The 16,083-nt window shown below is 46.2% G+C and overlaps 1 protein-coding gene across 1 annotated transcript; it reads left to right on the forward strand.

The window, feature by feature from the left end:
* Positions 1-236: 236 nt before the first annotated feature.
* On the forward strand, positions 237-1,161 carry LOC122923365 (pentraxin fusion protein-like). Its single transcript, XM_044274148.1, has 2 exons — positions 237-339; positions 451-1,161. The coding sequence occupies exons 1-2, from the start codon at positions 237-239 to the stop codon at positions 1,047-1,049; spliced, it is 702 nt and encodes a 233-aa protein (XP_044130083.1). The 3' UTR covers positions 1,050-1,161.
* The last annotated feature ends 14,922 nt before the right edge of the window (positions 1,162-16,083 follow it).

A 16,083-nucleotide genomic window follows, 5' to 3' on the forward strand; every position in this document is an offset into this window, starting at 1 on the left:
ACCTGGACATGCATTGCAATAGCGCAATGGTTTACCAGTTCTGTAAAGACTGACCGCCATTAGCTTACGCACCGTTGTACTTCCTCTACTACTCTATATTTGTCACCTGGATCGCCTACGTTGTTGTTATATATTGAAAATGATAATATAAAGAATTTTGAAAAGAAAGGCATGAAGATTGCAGCCTGAAACTTATTGCAATGTAACCACTAATATATGGAAAAATAATTGCTCTCATGACAACGCCGTCCATAGCCTTTAAATGTATAACTGATCATTCCCTAATTCTTACAGGTAAAGTGGAAGTAATTGAAAATGAAAACCTTCCTGCGGTGACCAGTAAGTATCACAAGTATGAGACTGCTGGAAATGCAGTCCGAGGATGTCACTGAGCTCCTCTGGCTGGAAATAAGTCTCCTCCAACTGATTCCGCTGTTCTGCCGTTTTCAGGTCTTGAAGGCAGATATTTCCTTTTCCCAGAGGAGAGTGTTACAGATTATGTCCTGCTGACCCCGAATCAGCCGATGAGCTTGACCTCCTTTACCCTCTGCATGAAGCTGGCTTTAAATGTCTCAGAGAACAGGGAGACCATCCTGTTTTCCTATCGTACCTTATTTTATGATGAGCTAAATCTCTGGCAGGAAAGTAATGGGAACGTAGGGTTTTACATGAGTGGGGAGGGACTAATGTTCCCCAAACTGGATCATAGCAAGGAATGGAACCATCTTTGTCTGACTTGGGAATCCCGGAGAGGTCGATGTGAATTGTGGATCAACGGCAGAAGATCCGGGAACAAACTCTACCGAAGGAGACATACCGTGCGTGCAGGCGGCATCGCAATTCTGGGTCAAGATCAAGATGAACTCGGCAATGGCTTTGATAAATCTCAGAGCTACGTCGGAAATATTAAAGAGCTGAACATGTGGAACAAAGTGCTCTCAATAAAGTCCCTCCGAAAAGTATTTAATGGCAATGAAACCCCAAAGGGCGAGGTTTTTGATTGGAGCAACTTGTCCTACTCCACAAAGGGGAATGTAAAAGTCATTTAACAGATCAGTCCTGGCGGGGACATGATGAAGAAGGCGAGGTGATCAGTGGTGGAGATTCATTATTCTGGTGGTTTATGTAGAAGTCACACAATAAAATCATCAATAAATTCTGCGTCATCTTGTCCTCCATGGATCCAGGGACATCACCATGTACCAAGACTGCAAGAGAAGGGCTAAAAACATACTAAACATAGTCATGATACAAAATATGTGTTAACCAGCATGATTCAGGGACATGTAGATCATAGACTAAATAACAGCAGAATGTCAATCAGCTGCATCAAAAGCCATCAGGATACTGTCACATATTCACAGGTGCATGGACTCACAGGATGGATGTACGGCCTCTTCCACACCTCATCGAATCATGTACAGAACGTGTTCTATCCGTGTTCGCCATGAACGGCACAAGAACCCATTCATTTAATCTATTTGGGTCGCCTTCACACAGTCAGTATTTGGTCAGTGATTTCCATCAGTGATTTTGAGCGAAACCCATTTGGTCAAAAGCACAGAAAAGTTTAAGATCTTTTTATTTTACCATATCTCGGTGTAGCCTTCACTACTGGCTTTTTGATCTTGGTCACTGATGAAAATCACAGATGAAATCCTGACCAGACACTGATTGTGCCTTATATACACATCAGTGATTTTCCGCTGACCATGGCTCAGTGAAAAACCCAGGAGCCCTGACCACTTTGGCCTGTGATGAGGACCAAACATGCCTAAATAAGTCTATGGGTCAGAGAAAAGCACTGACACATCATGAATGGCATTTTCTGAAAATGTATTTTGAGGCTAGCGGTGTCCATGGAATATGGATGACACACTGAGATCAAAAAGCGAACACGCTGACCATACACCGTCCCATCATGGACATCTTCATGGAGGAACCATTGACCATCTTGTCACCGATGTCATCACGGACACAGACATATGAAATAGGCCTTGTATTACCACTGCGCCAAATAAGTGCAAGGAGACACTTCTAAGAGGTTCCCATGAAGGTGCCCGGGGGGCTTATACATTCTAAAAACACTCATGCACAGACACACGCCGACGACGTTCCCAGAGTAAACTTCTTTGAGGGAGATGGAAGTTAGAACTGACAATAAGAACTGAGGAGCTACGTGCAGAGATGGAAGATTAGGTAATAAACCCTCATGAAATTATTATGCAAAACTGCAACAATAACTTCACAAGAAAAGAAAAACAGAAGGCGGCTCACCTCCACCCCCTGCCCACACAGGTCACAGGGCATGCCCACAAAACTCCTCCACAGTCCGTAGGCAATAGCCATAGCTTACTGTAATGGACCGTTTCAGCAGACAAGGGGTTAAAGTCCGTTTAGGCGATATGCCCCTTTCTGAGAGACAGGCACAGCTACTGCAGAACACCAACCTCCCGAACTAGATACAAAATAGCACTCCAAACTGGAACCTCGCAAATAGCTGCCGAAAGACGAACAGGAAAAGCGTATCAGTCAGCTTACACTCCTGGCAATCAGTCTCCAACAGCATACATGGAATCCCCCCAATAACGAGACAAGGCTCCGTGATCAGGGTCAAGCAGTGCTCTGACTGTACTTCAGGTACAGCCTCTTTTATTGATAAAAACCAAACATAGTACTGCCCACAGGGTTTTGAAATCCAACCAATCAGTAATTCACAACACACACAATGTAAATACAGCAACCAATCGTTCCCGCCCCCTAGAGGACCAGAAGGGAAACTGCGACACAGAACAGATACAACATATCCCCACAATGCATCATGGTTTCCTCCTCTCTGCCTGGGAGACGACCGAAGACAATCCAATTATCTCTCAGGACAAAGGGGAGATCACCAATACACATGTGGAGACAACAGGACAGACATCACCATTTAAACACACAATGGGACAATAGAACCACACCCAGCATATTCCTCCCAAGCTGACAAGTTACACTTATTATAAGTTGTTACAACTTTGTGAGGTTACATTGTCCATACATATAACTAACATCAATTTAAACAGTATAACTTGAGGGACAAACCTATCCAAAATTCCCTGGAATAGGTTCAGGGGTTTAAAAGTTACTATGGGCCATAATCCTGAGGCAAGAGGCTAGCAACCAGCCCCCTCCAAAACCCAGTGGCGAGGTTGGTTTCGCCACACTTACCATTACCGCTCCCTACAGAATGACCTCCACACAGGTCACAGAGCATACCCACGTTACTATCCCATAGTCAATAAGTGATGGTCAGAGCATGCCCACAATATTATCTCATACCTCCCAACCGTCCAGGATCCGGCGAGACAGTTCCGTATTTCAGTGGCTGTCCCAGTATGGGGGAGGTATTTCTCGCTTTCTGGCAGCTGTCCCTGCGTCCATAGGAAGCAGAGAGATTTGCCATAATGAAGCAGAGAGCCAACATCGGCTCCCTGCTTCATCATTCTTGCCGACTCTCCACACCTCTGGTCTGTGCGGGGGAGGGGCTGGCTGGCAGTCAGCCTCGGCTCCGCCTCCTTCACAGACCAGAGCAGCCGATGTCCTGCTGCTGCTAGGAAGAATGTAAGTATGTGGTGTTTATTTTTTTACATTCTGTGAGGGGCACCATGTGGGTATATTACTGGGGGGGCACAATGTGAGCATATTACTGGGGGGCACAATGTGGGCATATTACTGGGTGGCACAATGTGGACATATTACTGGGGGCACAATGTGGGCATATTACTGGGTGACACAATGTGGACATATTACTGGGGGCACAATGTGGGCATATTACTGGGGGCACATAACTAGGCATATTACTGGGGGAACAGCTGGGCATATTACTGGGGGCACATAACTAGGCATATTACTGGAGGCACAATGTGGGCATATTACTTGGGGCACATAACTGGGCATATTACTGGAGGCACAATGTGGGCATATTACTGGGGGCACATAACTGGGCATATTACTGGGGGCACAGCTGGGCATAATTCTGTGAAGGAGGCAAAATGTGGGCTTGAATACTGTGCAGTGGCATGAAGGGGGAATAATTACTATGTAGGGGCATTAAGGGGACTGGGTGTCCCTCTTTGTTTACAAAGTTGGGAGGTATGTAATCGGATAGCAGTCAATAGATGATCACAGCTCATCGTAATCCCCTCCATGCACAACGACCTCTTCAAGGGTCACAGGTCATGCCAACAACAACCTCTGACAGAAGTGAATTGATGTTGGTCGCAGTGTGCCCCCCCCATCCCTTTAGACCAGTCACAAAGCATACCCACTACACTCTCCCATAGCAGTCAGTAGGTGATGGTCATAGATCACCCTCCCTCTGCACAGGTCACAGAACAACACTCTCGAGTATTGTAGAATAGCATTCTCCCCTATTATATCCCGGGAGGGGGTACCCTTCTCTCTCCATCTCACCTTGCATGATCCAAATGAGCCCCATGTTTGAAGTGCAATTTGACCTTCTATTAAATTGTATATACAGAAGTTTTTTGTATTCAGTATCTTAAGGGTCTCGTGATGTTTGCACTTGGTTGCTGTGGGTGGTGTTTTTGTGCCTTCACACTTGGAACCAGTATCAGGGTGGCTTTTACAGGATGATGACTCTATGAATCAGTCCTAGTATCAGTACTCGGTATCAGTACTCTCCATCACTGAGAGAAGTATCAGTAGCCCAGAGATCAACATTGGTGGCCAAAAAAACAATGCCAAGAGAAACCCGATGAAGCCACAATGCAGGGGTTAAACCGTGGCTTTTCTGTTCTGTTGTACCAAGGTTCAAAAATATACTGAAGCCTCCAAAGAAGTTGGGGTGGATGAAAAAAGTCCCTGTGTTTACTGACTAAAAAGCAGAGCACCCGCCACCATATTGATGCCGCCACTATCATGACCATCTTGCCTCTACCGTTGGTCCCCTGAGGAGCCATCTATCTAAAAGGAGAAACACGCTGGCACAAGAACAAAGTCTTGGAGGAAACTAGAAGGGCCATTTAGGTGACATTGAGAAGTGGAGTTGCCCCTGTTGGGGCAGGTGTTCTGCTTTTGGGGCAGGGACACCACTGGGACTTTTTTCCTACCCCACCTTCTTTGGTGGCTTCAGTATAAACACAGTGAGCACAAAGCACTGGCAGCACTGATAGATGTAACTGTAACAAACCCTCAGCTGTGAGAAGTATCTGCTCTGAACAGGTAATGGGAAAAGGAATGCTATCATTTCCTGACAGCAATAAGAGATCTTGAAAATATTAAGACCATACAATGATTCTGCTTTACTTATTTATTTTACTTATATAGCACCAACATATTCCGCAGAGCTTTACTTCTATGCAGTTGGAGCGCACCCGGGCTCACACGTTAGGGATATACCATATGATTGTTGGTGTGGTTAGCTTTGCTCGCCTACGGGGTCTGCAGCGGACCCTCACTTTGCCCCTCTTGCTCCGTAGGCTCCGCCCTCCTCTCGCCTGCCGATCCCTGCTGCACCTTGGCCTGATATTGCTGTATGAGGTGTAACATCACATCCGGCATCCCTGGGTCTTCAGGGTTTAATTCACCCAGATGTGGACTGATCATAGACTGAGCATAAGCCTTCCTCTTCTCATCGGCCGCCTCCTAGACGACAACCTCAATCTCCCGCAGGACGAGCTCCTCATGCCGCCTGCGATTATAGTACTGCAGGTGCTTCTGTAGAAAGGGGAAGCGCGGTGAATAATAATCCAGCGTCACGCACAGAACCAGGAGCACAAGGCCACAAATCTGTAAGGAATAAAATGTAGCAGATTTACAACAAAGGAGGAAAACTTAAAGGGTAACTCCACCCAGCAGACAATCCTTCCAGGCTTAGTGCAGGTGCTCTTCTCTGTCCACATCTCATTCTTAAAAGACAAAGAAGGGTGAGGCATATATGTAAAAACATATACACCTAAAAAAGTGACCACACTGTTGGCGCCAGTCTATTCATCCCAACTGGAGATGGTGCTACGAGAGGAGTACGTAGACCAGATAGAGTGGTATATCTGTACCGGTCTATGACTATGGACCGGTATACATGGTTTCCCTGGTTTCCCTGAGAGATTCGGGATGCCACTAGCTCACGTTCAGTCCACAGCATAATAACAGCCAAACATTAAAAACCAATGGAAGATGAAATTAAAATTAAATTGAACTCACTTCACCAAGGAGGAGTCTTGTGGGATAAAGGTCAAGACACCCACAAAACCACCTCCCTCGCCTGTAGAGTCTTAGGAAGAAACAGCTGTCTTTTGGACGGTACTAGTGTAGCTCAGCGCGTTTGGGGGCTATCAAGAACCCCTTCCTCAAGAGCAGTAGTAAACAATAATGATGGGTCAGGATTTATATACACGTGCAACAGACAGGAGCAGGGAAAAAAAAGCGCCTATGGACCTCCTCTTTTCGGTTTTAGTCCTTTGCTCATTAAAAAGTGGAGTGGGGGATGTGCGGGGCATTGACACAAGGAAGGGGTTCTTGATAGCCTTGAAATGCGTTGAGCTACACCTGTCTTTACAATAAAGGAATTGACAAGAAGTACCGTCCAAAAGACGGCTGTTTCTTCTGAAGGTTCTACAGGCGAGGGAGGTGGTTTTGTGGGTGTCTTGAGCTTTATCCCACAAGACTCCTCCCTGGTGAAGTGAGTTCAATTTCATTTTAATTTCATCTTCCATTGGTTTTATCTTCCACGTGAGCTAGTGGCATCCCGAATCTCTCAGGGAAACCATGGTCATAGAGGGGTGTAGATATACCACTCTATCTGGTCTACTACACGTACTCCTGTGAAATAATCTACCATTTTTAAGGAAATCGTAGCACCATCTCCAGTTGGGATGAATAGACAGGCGCCAACAGTGTGGTCAATTTTTTAGGTGTATATGTTTTTACATATATGCCTCACCCTTCTTTGTCTTTTACCTATGATGTAGCGGGTCTGCGCACATAGGTGACCATCATTGGCATCCTCTCTACACCCTGAACACCCCATTTTACACTGTCTATATTCTCACCTTCCATCAAAAAGAATCTCCAGATCCACCCTTTGGTGCCCTGCCAGTTAATCTCTGACTCCACCTGAATTTACTTCAGGGTTGTCGTCGACTAACCCTCTACTTTTTTCCCCCTATCCATAACACATCTCATTTTAGCAGTGACATCCAACCTCTCTGGGTGACTGAAAAGTTGTCACAGCCCCACCCCTAAATCTCCTACTAAACCGTGCTTTTAGGTCTTTTCTGCGGGCTCTGGAATACCGCACTTTAGGGTTATAGGATGTCCACTATCCCAGAGCAGCAAGCTGTTTGTTGCAGTGCTTTTGCAGTACATGTTTGCAGTTATTTTGCCAGTGCTGTTGATGGTGATAGATCCAAAAATGATATACTGACAGCATCGCTTTCTGATGTAAAATAAGAGGCCCAATTGGTTCAGTATGGAAACAAACTCCTTGAATTCGTTCTAATCAGCGTTCCATAGCAGCAAAATGTCATCTATGTACCGGATCCATAACAGGATCCGAGATCTCCAGTAGTCCATGGTGTCACAAAATACTTATTCCTTCTCCCACCAGCCCAGGAAGAGATAGAGTGGCATGAGTGGGGGCACAGGCACTGCCCATGGCCATACCTCTGAGGTGGTGGAAGATCTGCTTGGTAAACAGAAACACTATGTTCAAGAATGAACTGGGTAAGATTCTCGACAAATACATTATTTCTAGAGAGGTGATCCCCTCTCTGTTGTATGAAGGTGTGCACTGCTCTACAGCCCAGATAAGGTGCAATGAAGCTGTAGAGTGCCTCTACATCGAGGCTAGCCTTGAAGGTCCCTTCATTACAGTGGATGCCATCAAGTCTCCTAAGTACCTTAATTGTGTCTCTAACCACAAATGGTCTTAAGATGGTGTCAACATATGTGCTCACGTTGGCCGTCAGGCTATCTACCCCTGACACAATAGGTCTACCCTTCAGGGGCTAGTCCCTGCATGTATTTTCAGTAGGATATAAAATGTAGCCAAAATGGGATGTTCTGGTAATAGGAAAGAGAACTCTGACCTGTTGATCAATTTCTCCTCCAAAGCTGTTGTCAACATGCAGGACATGTTAGAATTCCTCCAATTTGATGTGTAGGACTAATCAACAATTACTGGAAACAAAGGGGTCACACCAGATACCGAAAGCAGGGGTTCACATACTTTTACCGCTCTCAGACATGTGATATTGGAGCATTTTCCTCCAGGTCTATTATTTATGACTTATTTGTTTGATTTTTATTTTTTTTTACTTTCAGGACTTGTGTAAAAATTTGATGTAAGTTTACAGTAAATCAAATTTATGATCACAAATATTCAAGCAGCAGTCACTGTATAGACGTCTCAGTCAGATATAAGATAAGCGGTTTCCTTTTGGCCTATCACACCCTCATTAATCCTCACCTGTAAGGAAGGGAAGAGCCGACGTTGTATAACACGGTGCACATTTCTAAAGAGGCAGGAGAGAAACTCACGATTGAGCAGAATGATGAAGACCCAGATGAGAGGAGCTTTCCCGAGTTCTATGATGAGATACATAATATGGGCATCCGGTGGTGGTAGAGACGCACTGGAAGTTCTTCTTGATCTGAGCAGTAAATTAGAAATAACTAAGAAAGATGCCGGCAGGAATAAATACAGGAGGCAGTAGACGATCCCCGTTTCTTCTAACTCAGGACACTCAAACCTCAACCCCAGCAGCGTCTCCACGAAGAGCAGCAGGACAATCAGAGCCGGCGTGAGAAGCCTCTGCAGATGGAGGAGGCTCGGTCTCTTCTCGGGAGAAGACATCTTCATCAATATGTGGAGGAGATCTGGATGTTGCTTCTAACGGCTGATGAGAAATGATGAAAATCTGACGGAGACAAAGCGGTTTCTGCACTCACCACTTCCTTTCATATTCGGATGGGATGTGCTGAGGAGGTCACAATTTCCTGACTTTAACCCCTTAATGATTTCATAACAAAAGTCCTGAAAGGCTGTTAATTGCAGTTTTAATTTAATTTACAGATTTTCTAACACAATTTTTTGCTTTGTCCATGTGTCCCACAATGAAGTTTCTGATTAATGGGCTCCGAACATGATCAGTTTCCTGCCCCCCTGGCAGCCAACGTTATAGTCCTTTATTACACTCCTTACTGAAGGACTCTTCTTACTTATACTCCCATTCTCCTCCTGAGGCTCTGCTCCCCCCTAACAAGTAAGGCTCAAAGTTATTTCTATTGACTGTCCTGCAGTGAACAGAGGATCTGTATGCAGAGACCTGGCTGTGGGGAGGGAGGGGGGAAGACGTGCGTGTCCTTCAGATGAATGAGCATGCAGATTGGCAAGATAACTGAGCGTGTGGGTCCATGAGATGACTGAGCATGCTGGTCCAACAGATGACTGAGCGTGTGGGTCCACCTGATGACTGGGCGTGCAAGTCCACCTGAGCATGTCGGTCCACCTGATAACTGAGCGTGCAGGTCGACCAGATGGCTAAGCATGTGCGTCCACGAGATGACTGAGCTCGTGGGTCCATCAGATGGCTGAGCGTGTGGGTCCACCTGATAACTGGGTGTGCAGGTCCACCTGAGCGTGTGGATGCACCTGATGACTGAGCATGTGCATCCAACAGATGGCTGAGCGTTTGGGTCCACTAGATGACTGAGAGTGTGGGTCCACCAGATGACTGAGCATGCCGGTCCACCAGATGACTGAGCATGTGTGTCCTTTAGGTGTCTGAGCATGTGTTCTCACCAGATGACTGAGTATAGGGGTCCACCAGATGACTGAGCTTGCGGATCCGCCAGATGACTGAGCATTGAGTGTATGAATACTGGAGGCACCATAGGGGGTATTATAAATACTGTGGGGCTATAGGAAGGTATTATAAATACCGGGGACACTATAGGAGGTATTGTAAATACTGGGGGTGCTATATAGGGTATTATAAATATAAGGGGCACTATATGGCATATTGTAAATACTGGAGGCACTATAGGTGGCATTATAAATACTAGGGGCACTATAGGGTGTATTATAAATATAAGGGGCACTATAGGGAGTATTATAAATAGTAGGGGAACTATAGGGGGTATTATAAATACTAGGGGCACTATAGGGGGTATTATAAATACTAGGGGATCTATAGGGGGTATTATAAATACTGGGGGCACTATGAGGGTATTATAAATAACAGGGGCACTATAGGGGGTATTATAAATAGTAGGCTAACTATAGAGGGTATTATAAATACTGGGGGTGCTAAAGGGGGTATTATAAATACTGGGGGCACTATAAGGGGTATTTTAAATACTGGGTGCACTATAGGGGGTATTATAAATGCTGGGGCACTATAGGGGGTGTTATAAATACCAGGGGCACTACAGGGGGCATTAGAAAATACTTGGGCATTATATGGGGGTATTATAAATACTGGAGGCACTACAGGGGTATTATGAATACTGGGGGCACTATAGGGGGCATTAGCAATACTGGAGGCACTACAGGGTTATTATAAATACTGGGGGCTCTATAGAGGTATTATAAATACTGGGGGCTCTATAGAGGTATTGTAAATACTGGGGGCGCTATAGGGGGTATTATAAATACTGACGGCACTATAGGGACTATTATAAATACTGGAGGCACTACTGGGGTATTATAAATACTGTGGGCACTACAGGTAGCATTATAAATACTAGAGGCACTATAGAGGGTATTATAAATACTGGGGACACTATAGTGTGTGTTATAAATACAGGGGGCACTATAACTACTGGGAACATTATAAATACTGGGGACACTATAGTGGGTGTTATAAATACAGGGGGCACTATAAGTACTGGGGACATTATAAATACTGGGGGCATGTGGATGTAAGCATGTGTTTAGCAAGGTAAGGTGTGGTGATGCATTTCACCCACTCGCTGCTGCACCAGGAGTCTGAGCTCATGCCAAGTCTGGGAAAGAAGTCGGGTTCCAGGATAAAGCTTTGAGGTCTGGAGCTGGTGCTGTGTTAAAGTGGTGTCACTGAATGTTGATGGCTTATGCCCCCCCCCCCCCGCCCCAGTGCTTTCTAAGTGGTCCGTGCTTCTATCGTCATTTATTTGACTGGTTGGGAGTAATTGCCAGTGTCTTGTTTATCCCAAGATTCCAGCTGCATGACTGGTTTGTTCGACTCTGCTGTTCTTTGCTGGATGTTCTCGGGGAGACACAGGCCGGAGTCAATTCCATTAACTCAATGATAAAGACCTGAGGGTCGAAACGCCGCTATGTATGCTGCCTAACTACTAAATAAAACACCACTGAATGAATTGGACTAGTGCTGCGGATTTCTCTACATTGCTGTTTCTACTGGGATCCCGAGCCAGGACCCCTCACCGCCTGCACCGCATGGTCCTGGATGCATACCAGGTGACTTGAACATTGAATATGGATTTATCCCACTAAGGGGCTGGGAGTGCTGCTCATCTTTCTTTTGTATCACTGTACATCGGTCATGTGACCAGTGACATCACTGTACATCGGACATGTGGTCAGTGACATCACTGTACATTGGTCATGTAGCCAGTGACATCACTGTACATCGGTCATGTGATCAGTGACATCTCTGTACATTGGTCATGTAGCCAGTGACATCACTGTACACGGGTCATGTGGCCAGTGACATCACTGTACATTGGTCATGTGACTAGTGACATCACTGTACATCGGTCATGTGGCCAGTGACATCACTATACATTGGTCATGTGGTCAGTGACATCACTATACATTGGTCATGTGGTCAGTGACATCACTATACATCGTTCATGTGGTCAGTGACATCACTGTACCTCGGTCATGTAGCCAGTGACATCACTGTACATCGGTCATGTGGTCAGTGACATCACTGTACATCGGTCATGTGGCCAGTGACATCACTATACATTGGTCATGTGGTCAGTGACATCACTATACATTGGTCATGTGGTCAGTGACATCACTATACATCGTTCATGTGGTCAGTGACATCACTGTACATTGGTCATGTAGCCAGTGACATCACTGTACATTGGTCATGTAGCCAGTGATATCACGGTACATCGGTCATGTGGCCAGTGACATCACTGTACATCGGTCATGTGGCCAGTGACATCACTATACATTGGTCATGTGGTCAGTGACATCACTGTACATCGGTCATGTAGCCAGTGACATCACTGTACATTGGTCATGTAGCCAGTGATATCACTGTACATCGGTCATGTGGTCAGTGACATCACTGTACATCGGTCATGTGGCCAGTGACATCACTATACATTGGTCATGTGGTCAGTGACATTACTGTACATTGGTCATGTAGCCAGTGACATCACTGTACATCGTTCATGTGGTCAGTGACATCACTGTACATCGGTCATGTAGCCAGTGACATCACTGTACATTGGTCATGTAGCCAGTGATATCACTGTACATCGGTCATGTGGCCAGTGACATCACTGTACATCGGTCATGTGACTAGTGACATCAATGTACATCGGTCATGTGGTCAGTGACATCGCTCTACATCAGTCACATGGTCTAGTTGCAGCTCAGCCCCATTCAATTCAATGGAGCTGATCTGCAATACCAAGCACTGCCACTATACAATATAAGGCGCTGTCTGGAGCCTGAATTGATCACCACAGCTCCGGAGCGAGCAATGGCTCCCTGAAACAGCTGATGGGGGGGGGGGGGCAGTGCTGGGACTCGGACCCCCTTATCCTGAGGATAAGTCATCGTTATCTTTTCCAGGACAACCCCTTTAATGAGAAACTAATTTCCATTACTACAAGTCATGATAATCAGTTCCTGGAGATTTGGTCTCCTTGTTCGGACTATTCCTCCTCTCTATATAACAGTCTGTCTCTCGTGACTCGCGTGTCTCTCAGTCTGGGCTTCACTGCTTGCTGTTCTCTATATTACTCCCTGTGCTTACTCCTCTGGTTTTCTTGCAGCCATACATTAGTGTACAGTACTCCCACCTATGTAAATGGTATTTGCGGTGTCTGCCGTCCTGCGAGAGTCCCTCCAAGTCCCCCTTCTCTCCGCAGTTTGTCATTGGTCTGTCTCCCCTGTTTGTTCTGTCTGTTATCAGGGTTTTCCTGCCTAGCACTTCCTGTTGACCATGATGGCCCCGTTAACATGACGGTGTAGTGAATAATACCGCTATATATTGTTCATGCGTCTGTGCACAATCCTCTCATACGTTTGCCTGGTGTGTCAGGCTTCTTCTCATTTTGCATAAATCTTCTTTATTCCCTACATTAGCTTTTACATGTTTTTAATGTTAAAAATCGAAAAACCTTCAATAAAAATTGTTTAGGGAGGCCAATAATGTGCCAGTAAGAAATGCCCCCAATAATTTGCCAGTAAGAAGTGCCCCCAATAATGTGCCAGTAAGAAGTGCCCCCATAGATGTCCCCCAAAAATGTGCCAGTAAAATGTGCCCTCATAGATGCCCCCCAATCATGTGCCAGTAAAATGTGCCCTCATATGTGCCAGTAATAAGAGCCCCCCCCCATATTGCAGCAGCCAGTCGCAGGGGGGAACACGTGAGGTGCACTGTGGAACGATGAGGGGCCAAATAATAACACACAGTTCATCAGTTTACTCACGGTTAGCAGAAAGCCTCCCTGGGCGGCAGCACAGTGTTGAGGTGGACGGCACGAAATCCTCCGGGGCACGCTCTGTGGTAGGAAGCATCAGCCAAGATGGTGGTTGAGGTGCCCTTGATGTTAGGGGTGCTTAGGGTGCTTGTTGCGGCTGAGTCCCTTGATGGGTTTTGTCGTGACGCCAGTACCGTTAATGGTGGTACAACCATAAGTGGTAATAATGAGGTAGACAGTGGTAAGGTACAACTCACAACTTGTACTTTGGATGTCTTTTAGCCGCAGCAGTACAAATATGCAGTCTCTAGATGATACAGAGGTAATTCTGCAAAATCCACTGTTTTAGGCTGTTTAGGTTTCGTGGTTTTGGAGCAGTGGGTTAGGTGTACCTGGTTCCTTTAGATGCTTTGGATACTATTCCTTGTCTTTCCCTACAAGCTGAATATCTTGGACAGGAAAACTCAACTGTCTCTCAAAAGTTTGGTGTGGCTGCCAGAAGCTATAAACCTCCACCATGCAAAGGTGTCTGTGTCCCTCAATAATGGCTCTTATCACCGAGGAATTCCTAGGAATGCTTGTTTCTTTTCCAGGGAGGCAAACTCTTCTCCCACTGGTCAGGAATGCAAGTCTACAGTCCGGCCACAGAAGGAAAACGCTCTTCTGCGCCTCACACCTTGGTACTACCACATAGCGAAGTTGGCTCCACTCACTAATCTGTGTCATGAAGTCTTCACTCTACATTCTCCCCCACTAATCTGATCTGACTCCCTCAGATCTGCTCTCTTCTGAACTACATCTTTACTCCAAGGATCTGGACTCAAAACTCCTCACTAGGCCTAACCTAGATATATATAGGACCTGAACTCTATAAATTACACCTAATAGGCCTGTTAACTGGGATTTTGCAGATACATACATACAAAATCATACATTACAACCTAGTGCTTTTAATAAAGTAAAAAGTGCTTTTAAGCAGTGCCCACACACACATAGTGGGACGCTGCAATATCATGTGCCAGTAGCCAGAGCCCCGCCTATATCATGTGCCAGTAGCCAGAGCCCCCCCCTATATTATGTGCCAGTAGCCAGAGCCCCTCATCATGTGCCAGTAGCCAGAGCCCCCCTATATCATGTGCCAGTAGCCAGAGCCCCCCCCCTATATCATGTGCCAGTAGCCAGAGCCCCCATCAACATGTGCCAGTAGCCAGAGCCTCCCTATCATGTGCCAGTAGCCAGAGCCCCCCCATCATGTGCCAGTAGCCAGAGCCCCCCCTATATCATGTGCCAGTAGCCAGAGCCCCCCCTATATCATGTGCCAGTAGACAGAGCCCCCCATCAACATGTGCCACTAGCCATAGGGCCCCCCTATCATGTGCCAGTAGCCATAGGGCCCCCCTGTCATGTGCCAGTAGCCATAGGACCGCCCCTATCATGTGCCAGTAGCCATAGGCCCCCCTATCATGTCCCAGTAACCATAGGCCCCCCGATCATGTGCCAGTAGCCACCAGTATTGTACAGAAAAAAAAACTTAAAAAAAACCCACTTATACTTACCGCCTTGGCAGCAATGCGATGCAGCCTCTTCCGGCCTGTGTCCCGTGCTGTACGGTTCAGGGCTCAGGCAGCGTCGGCCTCTGATAGGCTGCCGGCCTAGTGCCTGCAGCCTATCAGAGGAACAGGAGGGGACACACCTCTCCCTCCCCTGCCGCAGCATAGACATCTGTATCGCCCCTAAGGACTCGGGGGCAATTGCCCTCCTTGCCTCTATGGAAGCGCCGGCCCTGGATGTGTGTAAAGAATTCTTTGTATGTAGAGGACCCGCTGCTTTTTCTAGGTGGTACTCAGGATTCATTATAGGAGGTGGTGGAAGTCATTGGTGAATTCAGCACATTTTCAGGAATGATGGTGTTGAGTATGGTCGTATGGTATATACATCTCCAGTAACGAGAGTTTTTGTGGAATTGAATGTGGTCCCATGTGTTCTTGAGAAGAACAGTGGTCCCTGAAGTTACAATATTAATTGGTTCTGGGACAAACATTGTAAGTTGAAACCATTGTAATTTGACTCTACAACTCTATGCAAAACCAGTAATTGGTTCCAAAGCTCAAAAGTGAATTTTTTTTTTTCTAAATAAGCAGATAACCAAGACAGATAAAGTCCTTAAAGGGGTTTTCCCATCCGCTAATTCCTCCTCCCCTGCAGCCGCTCTGCTATTCCCTTCCTGGTTTCCTGCTTCTAAGGCTCCATTCACACGTCCGTAATTATGGGTCCACATCCATTCCGCAAATTGCGGAACGGGTATTGACCCATTCATTCTCTATGGGGCAGGAATGGATGTGGACAGCAGATATTTCCGGAGCGTGCTGCCGATCTTCCGGTCTGCGGCTCCAGAAAAAAATA

The sequence above is a fragment of the Bufo gargarizans genome, unplaced genomic scaffold (genome assembly GCF_014858855.1).
Source record: "Bufo gargarizans isolate SCDJY-AF-19 unplaced genomic scaffold, ASM1485885v1 original_scaffold_1504_pilon, whole genome shotgun sequence".
In the NCBI taxonomy this organism is placed as follows: Eukaryota; Metazoa; Chordata; class Amphibia; order Anura; family Bufonidae; genus Bufo; species Bufo gargarizans.